Source organism: Xylocopa sonorina, chromosome 6 (assembly GCF_050948175.1).
Source record: "Xylocopa sonorina isolate GNS202 chromosome 6, iyXylSono1_principal, whole genome shotgun sequence".
Classification (NCBI taxonomy): domain Eukaryota; kingdom Metazoa; phylum Arthropoda; class Insecta; order Hymenoptera; family Apidae; genus Xylocopa; species Xylocopa sonorina.
Window position 1 is genome coordinate 4,105,975 of NC_135198.1, and position 16,787 is coordinate 4,122,761.

General features: G+C 40.2%; 3 protein-coding genes and 1 long non-coding RNA gene across 8 annotated transcripts in view; 3 read left to right on the forward strand and 1 right to left on the reverse strand.

Moving 5' to 3' along the window:
• Positions 1-7,485, forward strand: part of LOC143424510 (dual 3',5'-cyclic-AMP and -GMP phosphodiesterase 11) — an 89,059-nt gene extending 81,574 nt beyond the window's left edge. For 3 of the 5 annotated variants that reach the window (XM_076896613.1, XM_076896611.1, XM_076896612.1), the window contains exons 4-16: positions 137-509; positions 2,113-2,511; positions 3,728-3,976; positions 4,122-4,232; positions 4,317-4,414; positions 4,523-4,586; positions 4,666-4,901; positions 5,028-5,127; positions 5,244-5,498; positions 5,569-5,678; positions 5,875-6,280; positions 6,611-6,694; positions 7,257-7,484. In XM_076896613.1, the coding sequence (XP_076752728.1) occupies positions 137-509; positions 2,113-2,511; positions 3,728-3,976; positions 4,122-4,232; positions 4,317-4,414; positions 4,523-4,586; positions 4,666-4,901; positions 5,028-5,127; positions 5,244-5,498; positions 5,569-5,678; positions 5,875-6,280; positions 6,611-6,694; positions 7,257-7,424 (2,653 nt within the window). In that variant the 3' untranslated portion in view covers positions 7,425-7,484. Of the gene's footprint in view, positions 1-136; positions 510-2,112; positions 2,512-3,727; positions 3,977-4,121; positions 4,233-4,316; positions 4,415-4,522; positions 4,587-4,665; positions 4,902-5,027; positions 5,128-5,243; positions 5,499-5,568; positions 5,679-5,874; positions 6,281-6,610; positions 6,695-7,256 lie in introns of all 5 variants that reach the window. The other 2 variants (XM_076896609.1, XM_076896610.1) reach the window with 1 other exon arrangement.
• Positions 1-16,787, forward strand: part of LOC143424448 (uncharacterized) — a 167,126-nt gene that overhangs the window by 32,966 nt on the left and 117,373 nt on the right. The window lies entirely within an intron of this gene.
• Positions 7,554-8,428, forward strand: LOC143424866 (uncharacterized). The gene is made up of 3 exons (XR_013101983.1): positions 7,554-7,565; positions 8,042-8,152; positions 8,225-8,428. It is a non-coding gene; the product is annotated as an uncharacterized LOC143424866 (long non-coding RNA).
• On the reverse strand, positions 13,744-15,145 carry LOC143424586 (PDZ and LIM domain protein 3). The gene is made up of 2 exons (XM_076896737.1): positions 14,991-15,145; positions 13,744-13,990 (listed from the first exon to the last, which is right to left on the reverse strand). The coding sequence occupies exons 1-2, from the start codon at positions 15,096-15,098 to the stop codon at positions 13,811-13,813; spliced, it is 288 nt and encodes a 95-aa protein (XP_076752852.1). The 5' UTR covers positions 15,099-15,145; the 3' UTR covers positions 13,744-13,810.

Below are 16,787 nucleotides of genomic sequence, written 5' to 3' on the forward strand. Positions count from 1 at the left end.
TTCTCTCACAGTATAGTTTAAAAAAACAAACACACACACACACACACACACACACACGCACACACGATTTGATAAAATTTACCAATAAACCACCGAGTGAACAATCGTGGAATGTAACGGACGTTGGTATCGACAGGAAAGTGACGAGACAGACCGTGGACATGTGGCTGGTCTCGCACGCGACGCCAACATCGTCGTCGAGCAGCTGCGTGGAGCTGTCCAGCCCGACCCACGCAGGTGGCACGTCGTCTTCCGGTCGCGGCGGTTCCGGCGGGTCAGGTGCCACGACGCCCGTGCGGAAAATCTCCGCGCACGAGTTCGAGCGGGGCGGTCTGCTGAAGCCGATCGTGAACACGATCGACGGGACGCCAACATTTTTGAGCGTCTCGCCCGGGGATTCGGGTCAGCCGGGAGGTCAGCAGGTCGGCGCTGGAAACGCGGGCAGGCCCCAGAGGCGGTCCAGACACGAGCTCAGGCATCTCGACGAGAAGGATCTCATCTTTGAATTGGTACTTGCGATTGTTTTCGTTACTAGAGAGTAAAGATTATTCTCCTTTCGATTTTCCGCGAGGCACGCGTCACCATCGATGGAACTCGAGTGAAGCTTCGCTTGAGTTCGAATTGAGGTTGGGAACACTTTGCTAATGGGAACTTGCTGTTCATGCTCGATTTGAAATGGAGTTTTTTTTTCTGTGGTTTTTCTTATTCGTCGAGTCACTTGAAATCGAACGACGGAAAGCGTGCACATTGGCTAACGTGGATCTGTTATTTTATCTCACTCGTAGCGGCGTTACCAGTTTCTATGTTTGGTCTCGTTAGTTTCGGTCACTTGAATTTAAGTAATTTGTAATCAGTTTGATTAATAGCGAAGTTGTTAGTTTACTTGACTCGAAGCGGTGCTTCGGGTTTCTAGCTTCGTCGAGAGAGCTGGATTTCTTCGGGTCGCTTGAAACCACTTGTTTAAATGTGAACCACTTACTTCGCTCGACTTGAATTATTTTTTGAAATCTTGAGCGAAGTTAACATTCGTTAAACCTTTTACTAGATTTGAGATACACTTCGAATTATATTAAATGTAGAGAAAAAGTGCCATTGTAGCCATCCAGTTCGTTAACGTCATCTTGAATTCTAATTACTGTAGTTAAAATTACAACGAGGATGAGTAATTTGATTCGAGTAAACGCAAACTTGCATTCGAATAGCTTGACTGCTTTGATTTGAATAAAATGTGATGCATTTAAAGTGGACGATGTATATTCTTCTCCTTTCATCGTTAATTCGTGTTCTACGGAGTATTATGGAAACAGCTGCGAGAAACCCATTATTAAGCTACGTGCATCTAAATTATTTCCACTTGCTTTCCTGTTTATTGAAGATAAGGGAAGGTTACGGGGGTTACACGGTTCAAGGACGAGCGTCCGGAGATCATAAGAAAGCTCCTCGGGGATTATCACAGAGGTCGACCACGGTTTTTTGCATATCACCATCAATTTTTTGTGATTCCTTATAATTTGCTTTCATAATTTAATATAATGTTTTTATAATGTCTTCGAAGATAAGCGTATCGCACGATGAGACATTAAAAGTGCTAATGTTCCTCGTTGTGCATCTACCTCTTTGATACTGCTCCGCCGAAGCTGTGTCAGCGTTCCCGTTTGCCTGCTAGTCAAAACCTGTGTCACGTACAGCGTACAAATATTCGCACGCACTTTCACCCGAAATTAGGGAATACAAATATTAATCTTCAAGTCAGTATCAGGACATCAGCTTAATTACAATCAACAATTTTCATTTTATTTGCATAATATTCTTCACATCTCCACCAATAACATATTAGAATGACATATTAGAACGAATTAAGAAAAATCATAAATATTCAACAGAAATATACAAAATAGAAGAAATCTTACGATATTACTTTTCAGTATCGTTAACTCTTATAAGCCAATATACCTTTCGATATTAACAACTTAGATACAGAATCATCCATTACCATCATAGCGAAGCAAGAAACAGAGGGATACGATTAAACCCTGTGACTCGCGCAAATAATGCAAAATAATTATCAAACGAAACCCGTTCGACACCGCTAACAATTCTATCGTCCATCAGGTGAAGGACATCTGTAACGAGCTGGACGTGAGGTCGCTGTGCCACAAGATCCTGCAGAACGTGAGCACCCTTCTACACGCGGATCGAGGCTCCCTGTTCCTGGTCCAGGGCGAGCGTGGCGGCGGGTGCATGCCCTCGTCGCAGAACCACGACTCCGCCACGAACAATTCGACCGGATACGCGTCCAGCCCCGGTAAAACGGGGAACGGGAACGCGGAGCAACGCGGGACCGGATACTCGCGAAGCAGATGCCTGGTCTCGAAGCTGTTCGACGTTTGCTCGCGATCGACGCTGTTGGAGATGGAGAAAAAGGACGAGATCAAAATCCCCTGGGGGACGGGGATCGTCGGTTACGTCGCCGAGAGCGGAGAGCCCGTTAACATACCGGACGCTTACAAGGCAAGGATCTGTTGTTTCCCTCGGAAGAATCAATTTCAACGATTCTGTCTGGGCGAGACGCTTGCTGTGATCTGTCTCTCGAACGTTTCCGTGTATTCTTGACTTACCGCTGCGAGAAACGTCTTGTTTGTGTGCCTTTTTTTTTAATTTTGTAGAAAAGAAACGGAAAGAATTGCCATTCTATGTATTTAAGTGCAAGCTTCAATAGTCGTCGCGTTACAGAAGTTTTGTTTTTGGAAATGAGTCTTTTATGAGAGAGTATTTCATTACTGTTTTTGAAAAAGTATCGCGTGATACTTTGATCCTGTAGATTCTAATATTTTGAATAAAAAGCGTCGGTACTTTAAGCAGAAATAGAGAATCGTATGGAATCCGAACGAATAGTTGAAAGAAGTTCATCATGTGTGTTACGTGTGTCTATATACCATGTGTGTATCACAAACTTTCTGAGTCTAACTCCTTTTATTTCATTAGCACTTTTTTTTTAAATCGTGACGGCTGGGAGTACCATGAACAATTGGATTTCCAACTTTGTTCCATGGCAGAGAGACATTACTCATGGTATCACTAGGGGACCACTTCAAACTGCGAATTGCAGATTTTAATGAAACTTCGATGATTTGTGGGGAATTGAAAAATATTCGAGGAGTGCCTTTTGGAAATTAAATAGTGAAAGTCTTAAAATTAGTTAAATTCTTTGTAAAATCAATAATATATGTAAACAGCGAAAGATTGCTATTACATATCAATATCTATATTTTATATTATTAATACTTACTAACTTTGCAATACAACTCCTTTTTGCTTTTTACCTACGAATTTCACTTTGAATTACAGTCTCACAGAAGTTACGTAATTTTACTTATACGAATGAAAGCTGGTATCAATTGAAGCATACCCGACGAACTTTCTTCAAACTTGTTTCGTCCAAGTTTCTATTAAATTCGCCAGTAATTAATTGCTCATTAGCGATTCTATTTGAATTGTACGTATTCTATTGTACGTTCCACAAGTTGCACTCCTGCTTACCTATTCTATGTTTAATTGATCCGTCTTAATTAGACACGCAATCTATTTACTGTTTTTTTCTTCTATCTATCTACAACAAATCCAGAGCATTTAAGAAAGGATTCACATTCATACGTGTACAAGAATAAAAAACTCACGTATATGTATACGTGTGTACGAGTCGAGTAAAGATCGTTTTTCTCCTCAGGACTCGAGGTTCAACAGAGAAATTGACGCGCTGACAGGATACAGGACCAGAGCCCTCTTATGCATGCCGATAAAGGACTGCAACGGTGACGTTATCGGCGTTGCACAGGTCATCAACAAACTCGGTGGCGAGGGTCAATTTACCGCGCAGGACGAGAAAGTTTTCGCAGGATACTTGCAGTTCTGTGGAATCGGATTGAGGAACGCGCAGCTCTACGAGAAAAGTCAATTGGAAGTGAAAAGGAATCAGGTCGGTGATGAAATCGAAAATCACAATAATTTGGTGGTTTCAGATAAATTTTTCAATTTTCATTTAATCACAATCACTGTAACTGACACGCCATCAATGAAATTAACGCGATCACCTTAATTTACACTTTCACTCGCTATTTCAGGTCCTTTTAGACTTGGCCAGGATGATTTTCGAGGAGCAAAGCACGATAGAGCACATGGTCCTAAGGATTCTAACGCACACGCAATCTTTGATACAATGCCAACGAGTACAGGTAAATTCGATCCCATTTATCGAAATTAAATGTTCATAAAAATTCCACGAAACATCTGAACGCAAAACGAACCGTTCCGTGCAGGTCCTGCTCGTCCACAAGGCGTCTAAGGGCAGTTTCTCCCGAGTATTCGACTTCGAGGCGAACGACCTCGCCGGCGAGGACTCAGATTCTCGCACTAGGTGAATGAAGTTTGTAATTACGTTCTCATTTCCCATCGTTCGATTAACCATCAATTATTCGATAACCCCGGAAAACCTTACATGTTCTATTCGGTTTTGTTCACGCAGTCCATTCGAGAGCAGATTCCCTATAAACGTCGGCATCACCGGGTACGTCGCGACCACTGGCGAGGTGAGTACACCCCTGGCCAACCAATCGACGACGTTCGACTTGATTTTACGATTGATAACCCCGTCTGAAATCCACCTAGACCGTGAACATACCGAACGCCTACGATGATCCAAGGTTCGACCCCTCGGTGGACGATGGTACCGGTTTCAGGCACCGTACCATTCTCTGCATGCCCATCAAGAACTCGTCGGGTCAGATCATCGGCGTTATTCAACTAATCAACAAGTTCGACGACCTTGCGTTCACGAAGAACGACGAGAACTTCGTCGAGGCGTTCGCCATTTTCTGCGGCATGGGCATTCACAACACGCACATGTACGTACGATTATCAGTCAGTGTACATCGAGAGGGATAAGCGAGAAGAAAATCCGTGCTCGATGAATTTCGTCGATCGGAATCAACGGATTTTTTTAAACATTTGTCTCTGTTTGCCTCGACTAGGTACGAGAAGGCTGTGATAGCAATGGCCAAACAGAGCGTCACGCTAGAAGTGCTGAGTTACCACGCCTCCGCGTCACTGGAGGACGCACAGAGGTTGAGGGTGGGTTTACAATTTCAATTGAAAGTTCGATGAATTTTTTGGGGATAGAATTTCTGATTTTTTTTTTAATATTAGGTATATTTTATAGAAAATGTTAAGTTTGCGTGCGATTGTAGGGTTTAAGGGTCCCCTCAGCAGCGCACTTTCAATTGCACGACTTCAAGTTCGACGACATTTACATGGAGGACGACGAGACGTTGACAGCCTGTCTACGGATGTTCCTCGACCTCGACTTCGTCGAGCGTTTCCACATCGACTACGACGTCCTCTGCCGTTGGCTTCTCAGCGTCAAGAAGAACTACCGGAACGTTACATATCACAATTGGCGTCACGCGTTCAACGTTGCCCAAATGATGTTCGCGATATTAACTGTGAGTCTATTGCGCATATTGGATCCCGATTTTCTTCGAATACTTACTGACGAGTTTGTTATTTCTACAGGCCACTCAGTGGTGGAAAATTTTTGGAGAGATCGAGTGTCTGGCGTTGACCATCGCTTGCCTGTGCCACGATTTGGACCATCGGGGTACCAATAATTCTTTCCAGATCAAGTGAGTGAACGTTTCAACTCTCGTTACTTATACAGTTAGGAAGTTAGTTTGCGAGATCTTGAGAAATTATTTTATTTTAATATTTATTATAATATTAATTATAATAATATTCAGTAATAAAACGCATAGAAAACTCACTATCTAATCTCTTGTATAAATTGAAACGTCTGCATTGAAATAATGAAACAATTCACAGAGCATCCTCGCCACTGGCGCAGCTCTACTCGACGTCCACGATGGAACACCATCACTTCGACCAGTGTCTAATGATACTGAGCAGCCAAGGGAATCAAATCCTGTCGAATCTATCGCCAGAAGAGTATTCTCGTGTGGTAAAGGTTCTCGAGGAAGCGATCCTCTCTACCGACCTGGCGGTTTACTTCCGGAAAAGAGGTGCCTTCCTCTGTCTGGCTCAGGGCGGTGGTTACAATTGGGCTTACAGCGATCACCGCGAACTCCTCAGGGGTATGTTAATGACCGTGTGCGACTTGGCGGCCATTACTAAGCCCTGGGAGGTCGAGAAGAGGGTGGCGGAATTGGTCAGCAGCGAGTTCTTCGAACAAGGAGACATCGAGAGGCGGACACTCAATATTACTCCCATTGTACGTGTCGATCGATCGATGTTTAGTAATTAATCGTAATTCAGTGGCGTTGTAATTGATCGTATCGCGGTATCGTGCCGCTGACTTGGGACGCGTTGCGCGATTTCGAGACTGTGCTGGTGGAAATATTTATCGCGTCACCTTTAAATTATTTAATTATGTACAATTTTTTATCGAAGCACGATCGATAAAGTTGTTATCATAGCGAATCACAGATATTAATAATGAGATAAATAGAAATGGTAGAGGTTGATTAATATTCGAATGAAACGGATATTGTTTATAAATTTAATGAGATATCGTGATGTGATTGCTCGTATGGTGTTGCAGGACATTATGAACCGAGAGAAGGAGGACCAACTGCCGATGATGCAAGTTGGTTTCATCGATTCGATCTGCCTTCCTATTTACGAGGTAACCAGCTTTCTGTGATATCGACGATAGCCAAATAATTGTTGAACAATTCTTCAGTTATTCTTAAAATAACGCACTAATACAAAAAGTAAACACATTTTATCCTTTATGACAATTCTACTTTTCTTTATTCTCGCGATATTAACAACTCTTCAATAATTAGGTATTTTATCATTAAGAATTATTAGTAACTTACGTCTCTGATTTCTCAATTTGTAATTCCAAGTTGATTTAAAAATCGATCGTACTATGCAGATCAGAACAATTAAATATATATTTATATCACAACGTAAAAATTAGATATATATTTTACAATTAAATATTAATATAATTAAAATTAATCACAACGTAACAGTTAGACATATATTTATATCACAACGTAACAGTTAGATATATATTTCTATCATAGCGTAACGGTTAGATTTACATCACAACGTAACAATTAGATATACATTTATATCACAACGTAACAATTAGACATATATTTATATCACAACGTGACAATTAGTCACGCATTCATATAAGAAAATCGAAATGAAAAGGTACGCTTTTACGTTCGAAGGCATTCGCGTTGCTATCGGACAAATTGGAGCCATTGGTCGAAGGTGTGAGAAAGAACAAACAACATTGGCTGGAGATCGCCGAATCGAGATCGAAGACGGACAACTGTACGAACCACGACAGGACAATGTCCGACGACGAGGAAGCCGGGGAGCAGGCGGACCAATAGTCATTATCTCCGCGGACGAACGTCTCCGTGAAATGGAGACGGGGGTCCACCAATTGGCGGGCACCCGTCTCCGGGGCGAAGAAACTCGAGCAGGGCACACACAATGTCGGCAGGAGATGGCCGCGGCTGATGGCCGCTGTCGTACGTTACGGAGAGCCTCGCACCTTCGTCTCGATACTAGGTATTACACACAACCATATTGCGAATTCATTTCTATTAATCGCCGTGAAAATTATTCAGCGCGTCGCAGCTGCGAGGGAAATGAATTTTTCCAATTTTTCCAGCTACGTCTCGTGAAATTTTGTCGAGTTCGTGGGCTAGCGCAATAATCAAACAGCGGACCGTGGATGCTTGGGCATTCGAGTGAACGCGTGAGGGATCGAAACGTTGGAAAAATTGCGCGGAAATTCGTCTCAATTGTACGAGTGGAGGTAGCGAGTATTTCGAATCGCGCGAGTTCCATTTGGAAAAATCGACACTTCTTTGAACGTCCACGGTCCAACGCGAATAAGTCTCGATTGCTTGCGAGTTTTCTTCGATCGCGCAGTATCACGCGACGCGTAACCTGTCCCCGCTGCTCGAGTGTCTTGAAACAAGGCGACCAAAATTGTTTCTAGCGAGATTATCGCGCGCGTTTTCTCTACACGTTCGTCGACGAAAGTAACGGGGAGTCAAGGAGGCTGACGGTGGTTAGTTTAAGACGATCGGGATGCTTCGTCCTCTCTTTGGTAATAAAACAGATCAACTCCGAGATGCTACTCTTGTACCTGATCGTATTGTACGTATACTTACTATGGCAGATCTTTGATGTCCAGAGAGGGCGAAGAGGACGGACGATTGAGCGGGAGGAACCAGACGGAATTCGCAGGAGCGTCGATGTTCATTTCGTACGCGGTTACGAATTGAAGACCTGTGGCTTCTGACATTTTTACGCTTTCACCTATAGATATAATTTTCACACGACGTACTAACGACAGTATATTTTTCTACGGAACGAATAAAAAGGACAAAAAAAAAAAAAGAAAAAAAGAAAAACAACGCACGGCAAATATCGTGCGCGAGAATGGCGGTACTTCAGTTGGGAGAGACGAAGTGAGACGGTGTTATTGTTCGCTCACTAAACATTTTTTTTAAATTGTTTCTTTAGTAGAAATTGCTGTTTCTAACGAGGAGAGACGCTCAAGTGTCACAATACGATTTTGGTGGACTTATACTTGGTGATAATTAATGTTAACGTCGATGATGCCTTTATTTGCTGTTTAGAGAGCCGTGGGTGATCATAGACTGTGGAGATACGATGAAACAGTGCGAATATTTAGTTTCTTCGATGAAGGAATTGGAGTAGAAATATTCTTCTTTATTTATTTTCATAATGTGCGAATGAAACTATATGAATTTTCATATTAGACGTTATCCAAAAATAATTAAGATTATTCAACGCTATTTATAACTAGTGATTAAGTTTATGGATATAGTATGTCGTTGATAAAAGCATTTAGGATATCGAACAAAGAAGAAAATGTCGGTTAAATATGTTTAACTGTAAATTGTAATCGATAATTAACTCTCTAATTGGAGACGATGTCTGACGCGAAAGTTTGTATAGACTGGTACAATACGTTATGAGAAAAATAGATAAAGAAGTACGAAATTAAATTATCTTAAATCAAGTATGGTAAATCATTCGTTTAAATTAAAAAGTCAACGATAGCCTTCGCCAGAGTACAGTTATTCTTCTAATTAAATAAATATATATAATTCAAAAGAATTAGATAAATATTTATTTAATTTAAGAAAACGAATTTTAAAGATTCCTTTTCCTCTGGTAAAAGCTATCTTATTAAGGAACAAACAAATTTCCAAGAATCATATCTCCAATACTCTCGAAAGGAACCATTTACTTGAATTAAGAACAATTTCTTTGACACTACCAAATTTCATTGTACTCTCCTCTCCCTCGATCACAGTGATCGTTACAAAGTAATCAGAGATGTCAATCTTCCAACATTAAATATCCTATATACTATATATGTTAATCAATTACGCCCAAAATTATGTGTAACCAGTTTCAGTATCTCAAAACGTACAACTGTTACGAGAACTCGAAAAAAAAAATAGAATCAGAGAAGATATCCTCTCGCGAGCGATGAGTACGAAAACAAAATTTCACCTATATCGAACGTTCACAATATCAACGATACAATTAACGACAAGGGGCAGACACGATAATGTATTACTCGATCAAAGAATTACCTTTACTTTTTACTCCCTCATCAATTGTAATGTACACGTTTACAAGTACGATGGTTCGTTTGCAGTATTCTAAGCGATAAGAAGACAACATTATTTTTGTGTCGTTAACGGGAAACAGCGATATATATACATATATACATATGCATAAACATTTCGATCGAAAGCGTGGCTTTTTTTTGCAATCATGGTGAAACACGTGAAGCGAACGCTCTGTGTAGATAAAAAAAAATATATATATACATATATATATTTACTACGAGAAGGGGATGAAGAAGAGAGTGGCTCGTGTATGCTGAGAATGTATATGAATCTCGTTCTTTGACTAAATTACCCAGGTCTTCAATTGACGAGAGGGGATGGATGATTCCTGACTAATTACGTAGACGTAGATGATGGGGGCGCCTGGCTCTGTCCTGGGGGTAGCGTTTTAGAGGGACGCGTTCACCGATTCACGGACTCGGCAACGATCGAGTCTTGCGCGTAATTCTATGATGTATTCGTAAAAACCAAAGTGTACATTTATACGTGAGGGTCGTCCGTAAAAGGGGCCCTCGTCACTCGATACGGCAATGATTTTAAATGCTGTCGCGCGTGCTAATTAATTATTGTAATTAGTGGTCGGAACGTGGCGGGGTTGAATCCGCCCGTTTCGTTCGCCCTTCGCTTCTATTGAATGTTTTGTAACATCGTTCAGAGATCGGGGCAACCGTTTCGCTCCTCGTGTCCAGCTGCCGTTTTCTTCGGGGGTTCAACGTGAACCGCAAGTCGCAGGATGGATCCGTGTTTTACTGTTAAACGCACTTTTAAAAGGAGCTATACAAGGAGCTCAGATTTTTTTTAATATCAAGACAGTAAATTTGAACTTTGTTTTATTACTTTTGACAGTAGAAAGTGTCTCAAGGATGAAAGTGAAAAGGGGTGATAAGATTGATCTTATTGTTAGTTAAGTCGAGTTGTTTCAATGGATATTTAACATTTTTCAATGGAACGTGTGCACGTCACTTTCATTGCGTCAATGGAATCACATATTGTAATTTACCCCCAAAATTACACACGACTGACAACTTGAAACCAATTTGAATAGAAAGTTGCGCTATTTTTCTTTTAATTTTTGCTTTAAATTAAAAACTGACGTATCCTCAAGGAGGAAGAATCGCCTGGACGAGTCGAAGGTTTTAATATTGACGCGTGCACGGGGATGAGAGAAGAGAAACGCAGCGTTGCGAGGGCGGAAGGGGTTGAGCATTCATTCGCGTGTGATCGTTACTTATAATGATAGTCCGTATTTCATATATGTTCCTCTTTCATTCTCCGAGTGTCCTTTTCTTTATTTTTTCTTTTTTTTTTCAAACCGTTGATAAACTGTCAATTTCGATGGCTCCGTAGTCGGAGCGAAATGGTGTAAAAAGTGTGATAAAACGATGCGTATGCCGCGTGCGTCTGTTACGGTATGGATGGATGCGTTACGATACAGTGTATGTACAGTTTTTCGTGTAAATTATTGGTACGTTAAAATGCAGTTGTTTAGCGTGTATGTCGATTTACGTTATGATTTAACATATAGTACGAGAGTCATATATTATACTGAACAACATCTAATATATTAAAACGAGACTAATTTATGTGATACACCTATAACGTGTCTTTCGTCAATTCGTCACCAGTTTCTCGAACCTACTCTATTATCCTAAATTCACGCACGACGTCTGCTATAATATATTTCCATACGCAAAACGTCATCTTGGGGGATTAACATAATATTCTTCACTTTGCCAAGAAACTTGTGAGATTTGAAAATTACTAGTATCGTATAATTAACGTTGAAAACTTTATCGACATTTTTATTTTATAATTTTGTTATTCGTTAAACTGAAAATAAATATTTTATAGTGGCGAGGTTTCGTGGTTCGCCTCGATCGAAGAGGGGGTTGATTTTTGGGAAGTAGTTGAGTAAAGAATACTGTGAATTACAATTTGATTGGAGGATAACTCGCACCGCGTTCGCTTCGATTTCATTTTTCGCGGTGCTCGACGAAAATGAAACGTGCAATTTGAAATTAACAGGTTCGTCGGTGGTAGGGAAATTGTAATGGGCGAGCTGTGCGCCACCATTCGCGATTTGAATAACACAGCCAGGCCGTTTATGTATTGAATTCGCTGGGGTGTCGATACTTTATGAATATACGGTGGTAGCGAATCGTCACCCTCTGAAAAATATTTCAAAAGCTCTACTGGAAGATGTATTACCACGAAGAGTTATGAAAATGTGAAGACGGTAGAACGTATTCAAATTTTAAATTTACACGTGAACAAAATTCATTTACAATTTCTTTTAATGCGTCAACGTAAAAAAACTACCCTTAGAAGGTTTCAACTTGTTTCTACCTCGTATACATTACCACACAATTTTTTTCATAAACTGATATTTTTTGATAATATTTACCATTATTTCTCGCTATTCTATTTTTTAATCGCCCAACAAAATATCGCACGAATCAGCATATAGACTTATTTAACTTGGAGCGCGATTTCACCAACTTGTTCCATTTGGAAGGCCAACGTAAGTCTCGTACGATCGATGAAACGTTCACTTAAACTTGCTACACGAATTTATACACGAACCGCAAATTCTAATCGAAAATACAAAGGTATTTGTAAATACAAAGTTCATTGGAACGCGTGCCAATTTGTGTCTTGTTTCAGCTAAAAATACGAAATCCTTCACCTGTTGCCCCTCTCACTGTACACATACGTGCACATACTCACATATATACAATCGTATTAGATCTCTCAATTAACCGCAGACAAAATAAACCAATAAAACTATAAAAAAATCATGTGTATTAAACGCATTTTTCTAATTCCTTCGCGTCGATCTGAAATTAACAGAACATCAAAAGAGACATCAGAATTATTAATAAGAAATACTTTCGACGAAATATAAATACAATACATCACAATCTTTATGTAAACGTCGTTTTATAATTATTTTTAGCATCACTGATGGAATCCAATTAGTTAATAGAGATTGCCAATTATAATGTTCGCAGTTTAAGTACCGTTCGAAGTGGGATACAGGATTAAGTGCAGGGCAATCTAAGAAGCTTTTCGTATCTCGGTCCATCGTTTAAACGGAACTATTAATTGCTGTTTAAAACGTCATCTTAGCAGACCGATGACTCACTCGCGAGGGAGGAGGAACGATCGCAGAGGAGGCCGGATCAATAGCTGTCAAATTGTGTTTTGCAATGTGGGTCAATCGGTGACACATAACGACGAGCGCGATGTTGTAAGCTTCTCTCGATGGGCCTTGATTACGGGTGCCAGATCCGTTGTGAAAAACAGCCAGCAAATAACAGTATTCTTATTAGTTTCGAGTCGAACCTGTCGTTGACTAATTCGCATCGACGGATTTATTTTTAAGATGGCTGAAGAGTCGCTCTTCCCTCAGCGTTGCGTACTTTTTCGCTCTTCGATCTTCGAACAATTGTTATTTTACAAATAATTCGCCAAATTTTCAATCCACCTACAAATGCGTCGTACATTTCTCTTTTTTAATTAAATATTCGATAACTCGTATCGTTTGATCGTTGGAATCTATTTTTTTATAAATAAAGACAATGGTGGATGTTTTAATGAACGCAACGTAAAACGGCACCAATTAAATTGTTGCACATTTTCGTATAATGAAAGGAATTTGTTAAATTTTTATCAAGCTCGACACGTCGTTATATTCTAATAATAATTAATATTTCAGAACTGCGGATCGTATTACAATCGTATTTTAAAATGGTACTTTCGTATTCACGTTGAATATAAAGTTGACGTGTCGAAAATTATTAATTGAAAAGAATATCGATATTCCAATTAAAAATTGACGAGGTCGTAAGGTGTCGTTTACGCCCACTGCTATACAATTCCATACACTCGTACATCAATGTTACATAACGTATCTCATCGAGAAGATTCATATTTTCGGCAGAAGTTATTTTTATTTTATTTAAATGAATTCCATTTGAATGTAATTTATTTTATTTAAAATTCGATACAGTCGATGTATTAGAGAGGGACGCGTGACAATAAAAACGAGCAAAAGGGCACACAGTGGTTAAAAGAGGTCCACGTCGTTTTCGTTAAACGTTTCGTTCGAATTTCAAGTTTCGTATGACCGACAGCGTGAATCGATCTCCAGCTTTGACAATAAGATCCTCAACATCGCAATGCCTCAACTGTTGTACATTCTTTCCGTTCACTTTAGTGACTATGTCACCTGCCTTTAAACCCGCTCGATCCGCTAAAGCTCCAAGAGTCACCTTCATAATTAAGGATAGAATATTTATACGATTCAATTGCAATTGTTAGTCGACGTAAGTGTTAAATAATTGATAGTTTCCTTTCGACTAGAAAGTATGTATCTATTTTGTATGGAATTATTCAAAGTTATGCTAATTGAAACAGCGAAAGTGCATCTTAAAATGCGTAAATAATATTACTTGATACGTTTTTAAATATTGGAATTATGGAAATTAGGATGCAATGCTATTTATTTAAAAATTGAGAGCACTAGCGACCAACGAGACGTTGAACGAAGCAAATGTATATTTAAAAAATGATTTAATGACTCAATTTGCATGATTGAAAACGAAGAAAATTGAAGTAGATCCCTTTCTACAGGGTCACGTATCCATTTATACTTGTTGCGTACAATTTTATCCGCTGTCCGCCGCACCATCGATATCGAAATCACCCACCGACAAATGGATACACACAGTTCAAGAATGAATCGCGTTCGCGCACCGACGATCATTACTTCTCAACTTTCAGACTCGACTGGAACCTTCCAAACGATCCTAATTTCTTCCGTGCCACGAGCAACGGTGAATTAAAACGAGGAGAGAAAAAAAAAGGCTGCAGCGGACGACGGAACGATTGTCGTTCGAAATTCAACAAAAAAAAAAAGAGGAAAAAAAATCGCCGAACACGCGGCGTCCTCTCATCTGCGATTCGATTAATGACTTCCCCTTTTCTCAGAACGATATTCCGCTGGACCGACCGCAGGATTCAGGCCGAGGGAAAACGAGGCCACGCGATTCGATACGAATGCGATGTCGATAAAAATCTCTAAACCAGAAAACGCGAACATTTTACGCGACAGTTTCTTCTTTTTTTCTTTCATCAGAAGATGCGAGCGTCGCTCGAAAATGGCGATTGAAATTCGAGGAAAGGCAACGCTCGAGGAGGAAGCTCCGTCGATCGTGAATTATCGTGAGATTAACGCGATATCTGCGAAACGATGCGAAAAATCGTGCTTACCCTGACGACGGTTACGGGGAAGCTGAAATCAGCGCCTCCGGATAACCGGAAGCCCCAAGCGTGGTTGCAGGTCCTCGAGAGTGTTATGTCGACGTCCATGGCGGTCATCAGTGTGACTAAAAGACGGATGCCTGTGTGCAACAACGGGAGAAAAGTTTCATTAAAGGTTCGAACAGTGTGGAATAAAGTACGGCTCTCTTTTTCTTTGGAATATGTACGCGTATAGTCTCTTCTACGGTTAGACTATTTCACTTCCATTGTGATACGCGCGCAATGTCCCGTTGGACTCTCGATTCTATCCAGGGAGACGGAATCCTGCAATATTCTTATGCACTCATTTCCTAATTGCTGTAGCTTAGCTTAGCTTCCTTTGGATTAAAAGCACAGTGGACCGTGGGAAAGGGTTAATCCCTCGAAAATTAATATTTCGAGTGTTCAGAAAAATTGCGAGCGTGGATAATGGAATTGCTTTTTTAAGGAACAGGAATTAAATGAGTGGATAACATCATCGTAAGTGTCACCAAACACATTCGTATAGACGTTATTGCACTTTTATAGTTTAGAACAATAATTAAGTTCAATCGCATATTATTATCACGTTTGAAACAGCCTGATTTTTCGAACGCAGTAATAAATTTAAGAGAGATAAGAGAGCATTCTGTGTGCACGCTTACCTTGAACAATGTGGCAATGTATGTGTATGCGAAGTATCCGTTAAACTGGACGAAGAAGAACGAAGGAAACACTCGAAGAAGAATCTCGATCGAACAGTCACCAAAGGTCGCGAGAAGAAACCTCTGTCGATCGCGTGCACGTTGTTTCACGACCACGCGCGCATAAATAAACGATGGCCAATGTCCGAAAGTTGATCATGACTTAACGCGCTACATCGCCGTTCGCGCTATTCTAGAGCAGGTGTTGTGGATAGAAAGCCGTGGACAGCATCGGATTCGCGAACTATAGACAGAATATACCCTACATACGGCACTATTTCGGACGTAACAAATGGTCCGAGACCACGTGAAACGTGCGCTCGAAGCCAGGCCGAACGCGCACCTTTGCTAATTGCATTTCTGATTTCTGTCCGCCCGCACTGTGACTTTTCGTTAGCGCCAGCCATCGCGAAATTGGTGCACGGTAAGAAAATAAGATCGACGGAAGCTTTTTCTTATTTCGTGTGTCATGTTTCGATTTATCTTTCGATGTCACAGCAAAATTTTTGGGAACCAGTTTCTCTTTTACTCGGATTCTGTCCATAATTAATGTACGATTAGTGTTTAAATATTAGAACAGTTTTTAATATATCTATGTGCAAGTACGTTTGTCGATAATGCTGTGTATTATGTATTAATGTTGTATATAGATGTCGTTATTTATTTATTTCTTATTTAAGTTACAGAGGATTGAATATTATATGTAGTTTCCTTTTCGCTATATTTCAGAGCGATTTTATGTCACGTTGTGACCTAATATTTTTTTAATCACTATCTCTTATCGATACTTATAAGTAAACGTACCTTCTTGTGTTACTCACCAATTTTACTGAAATATAGTACACTTGTAGAATAGTTGAAAATATTAGACATGTATTTTTTTTTATTGGCAATGGTCAACACTTAAGACGTGAAATCGAGCCCTCAAAATTCAGAAAGGAAGTACCAGTTGATTTTTCGATCGAGACCCCAATTTTTAGGCTTTGTTCAAGAGAACGTGATACGCGAGGTGTCCGTAATGTGCGTAAAAATATTATATATTATAAACAATATGAAATTGTATTCCGGTGCGTGCGTAACACGT

Coding starts and splice junctions, on each gene's coding strand:
- LOC143424586 (XM_076896737.1), bottom strand. CDS start 15,098: ATGACCGCCATGGACGTCGACATAACACTCTCGAGGACCTGCAACCAC. Junction 13,991..14,990: donor TCCCCGTAACCGTCGTCAGG/GTAAGCACGATT, acceptor TTAATTATGAAG/GTGACTCTTGGAGCTTTAGC.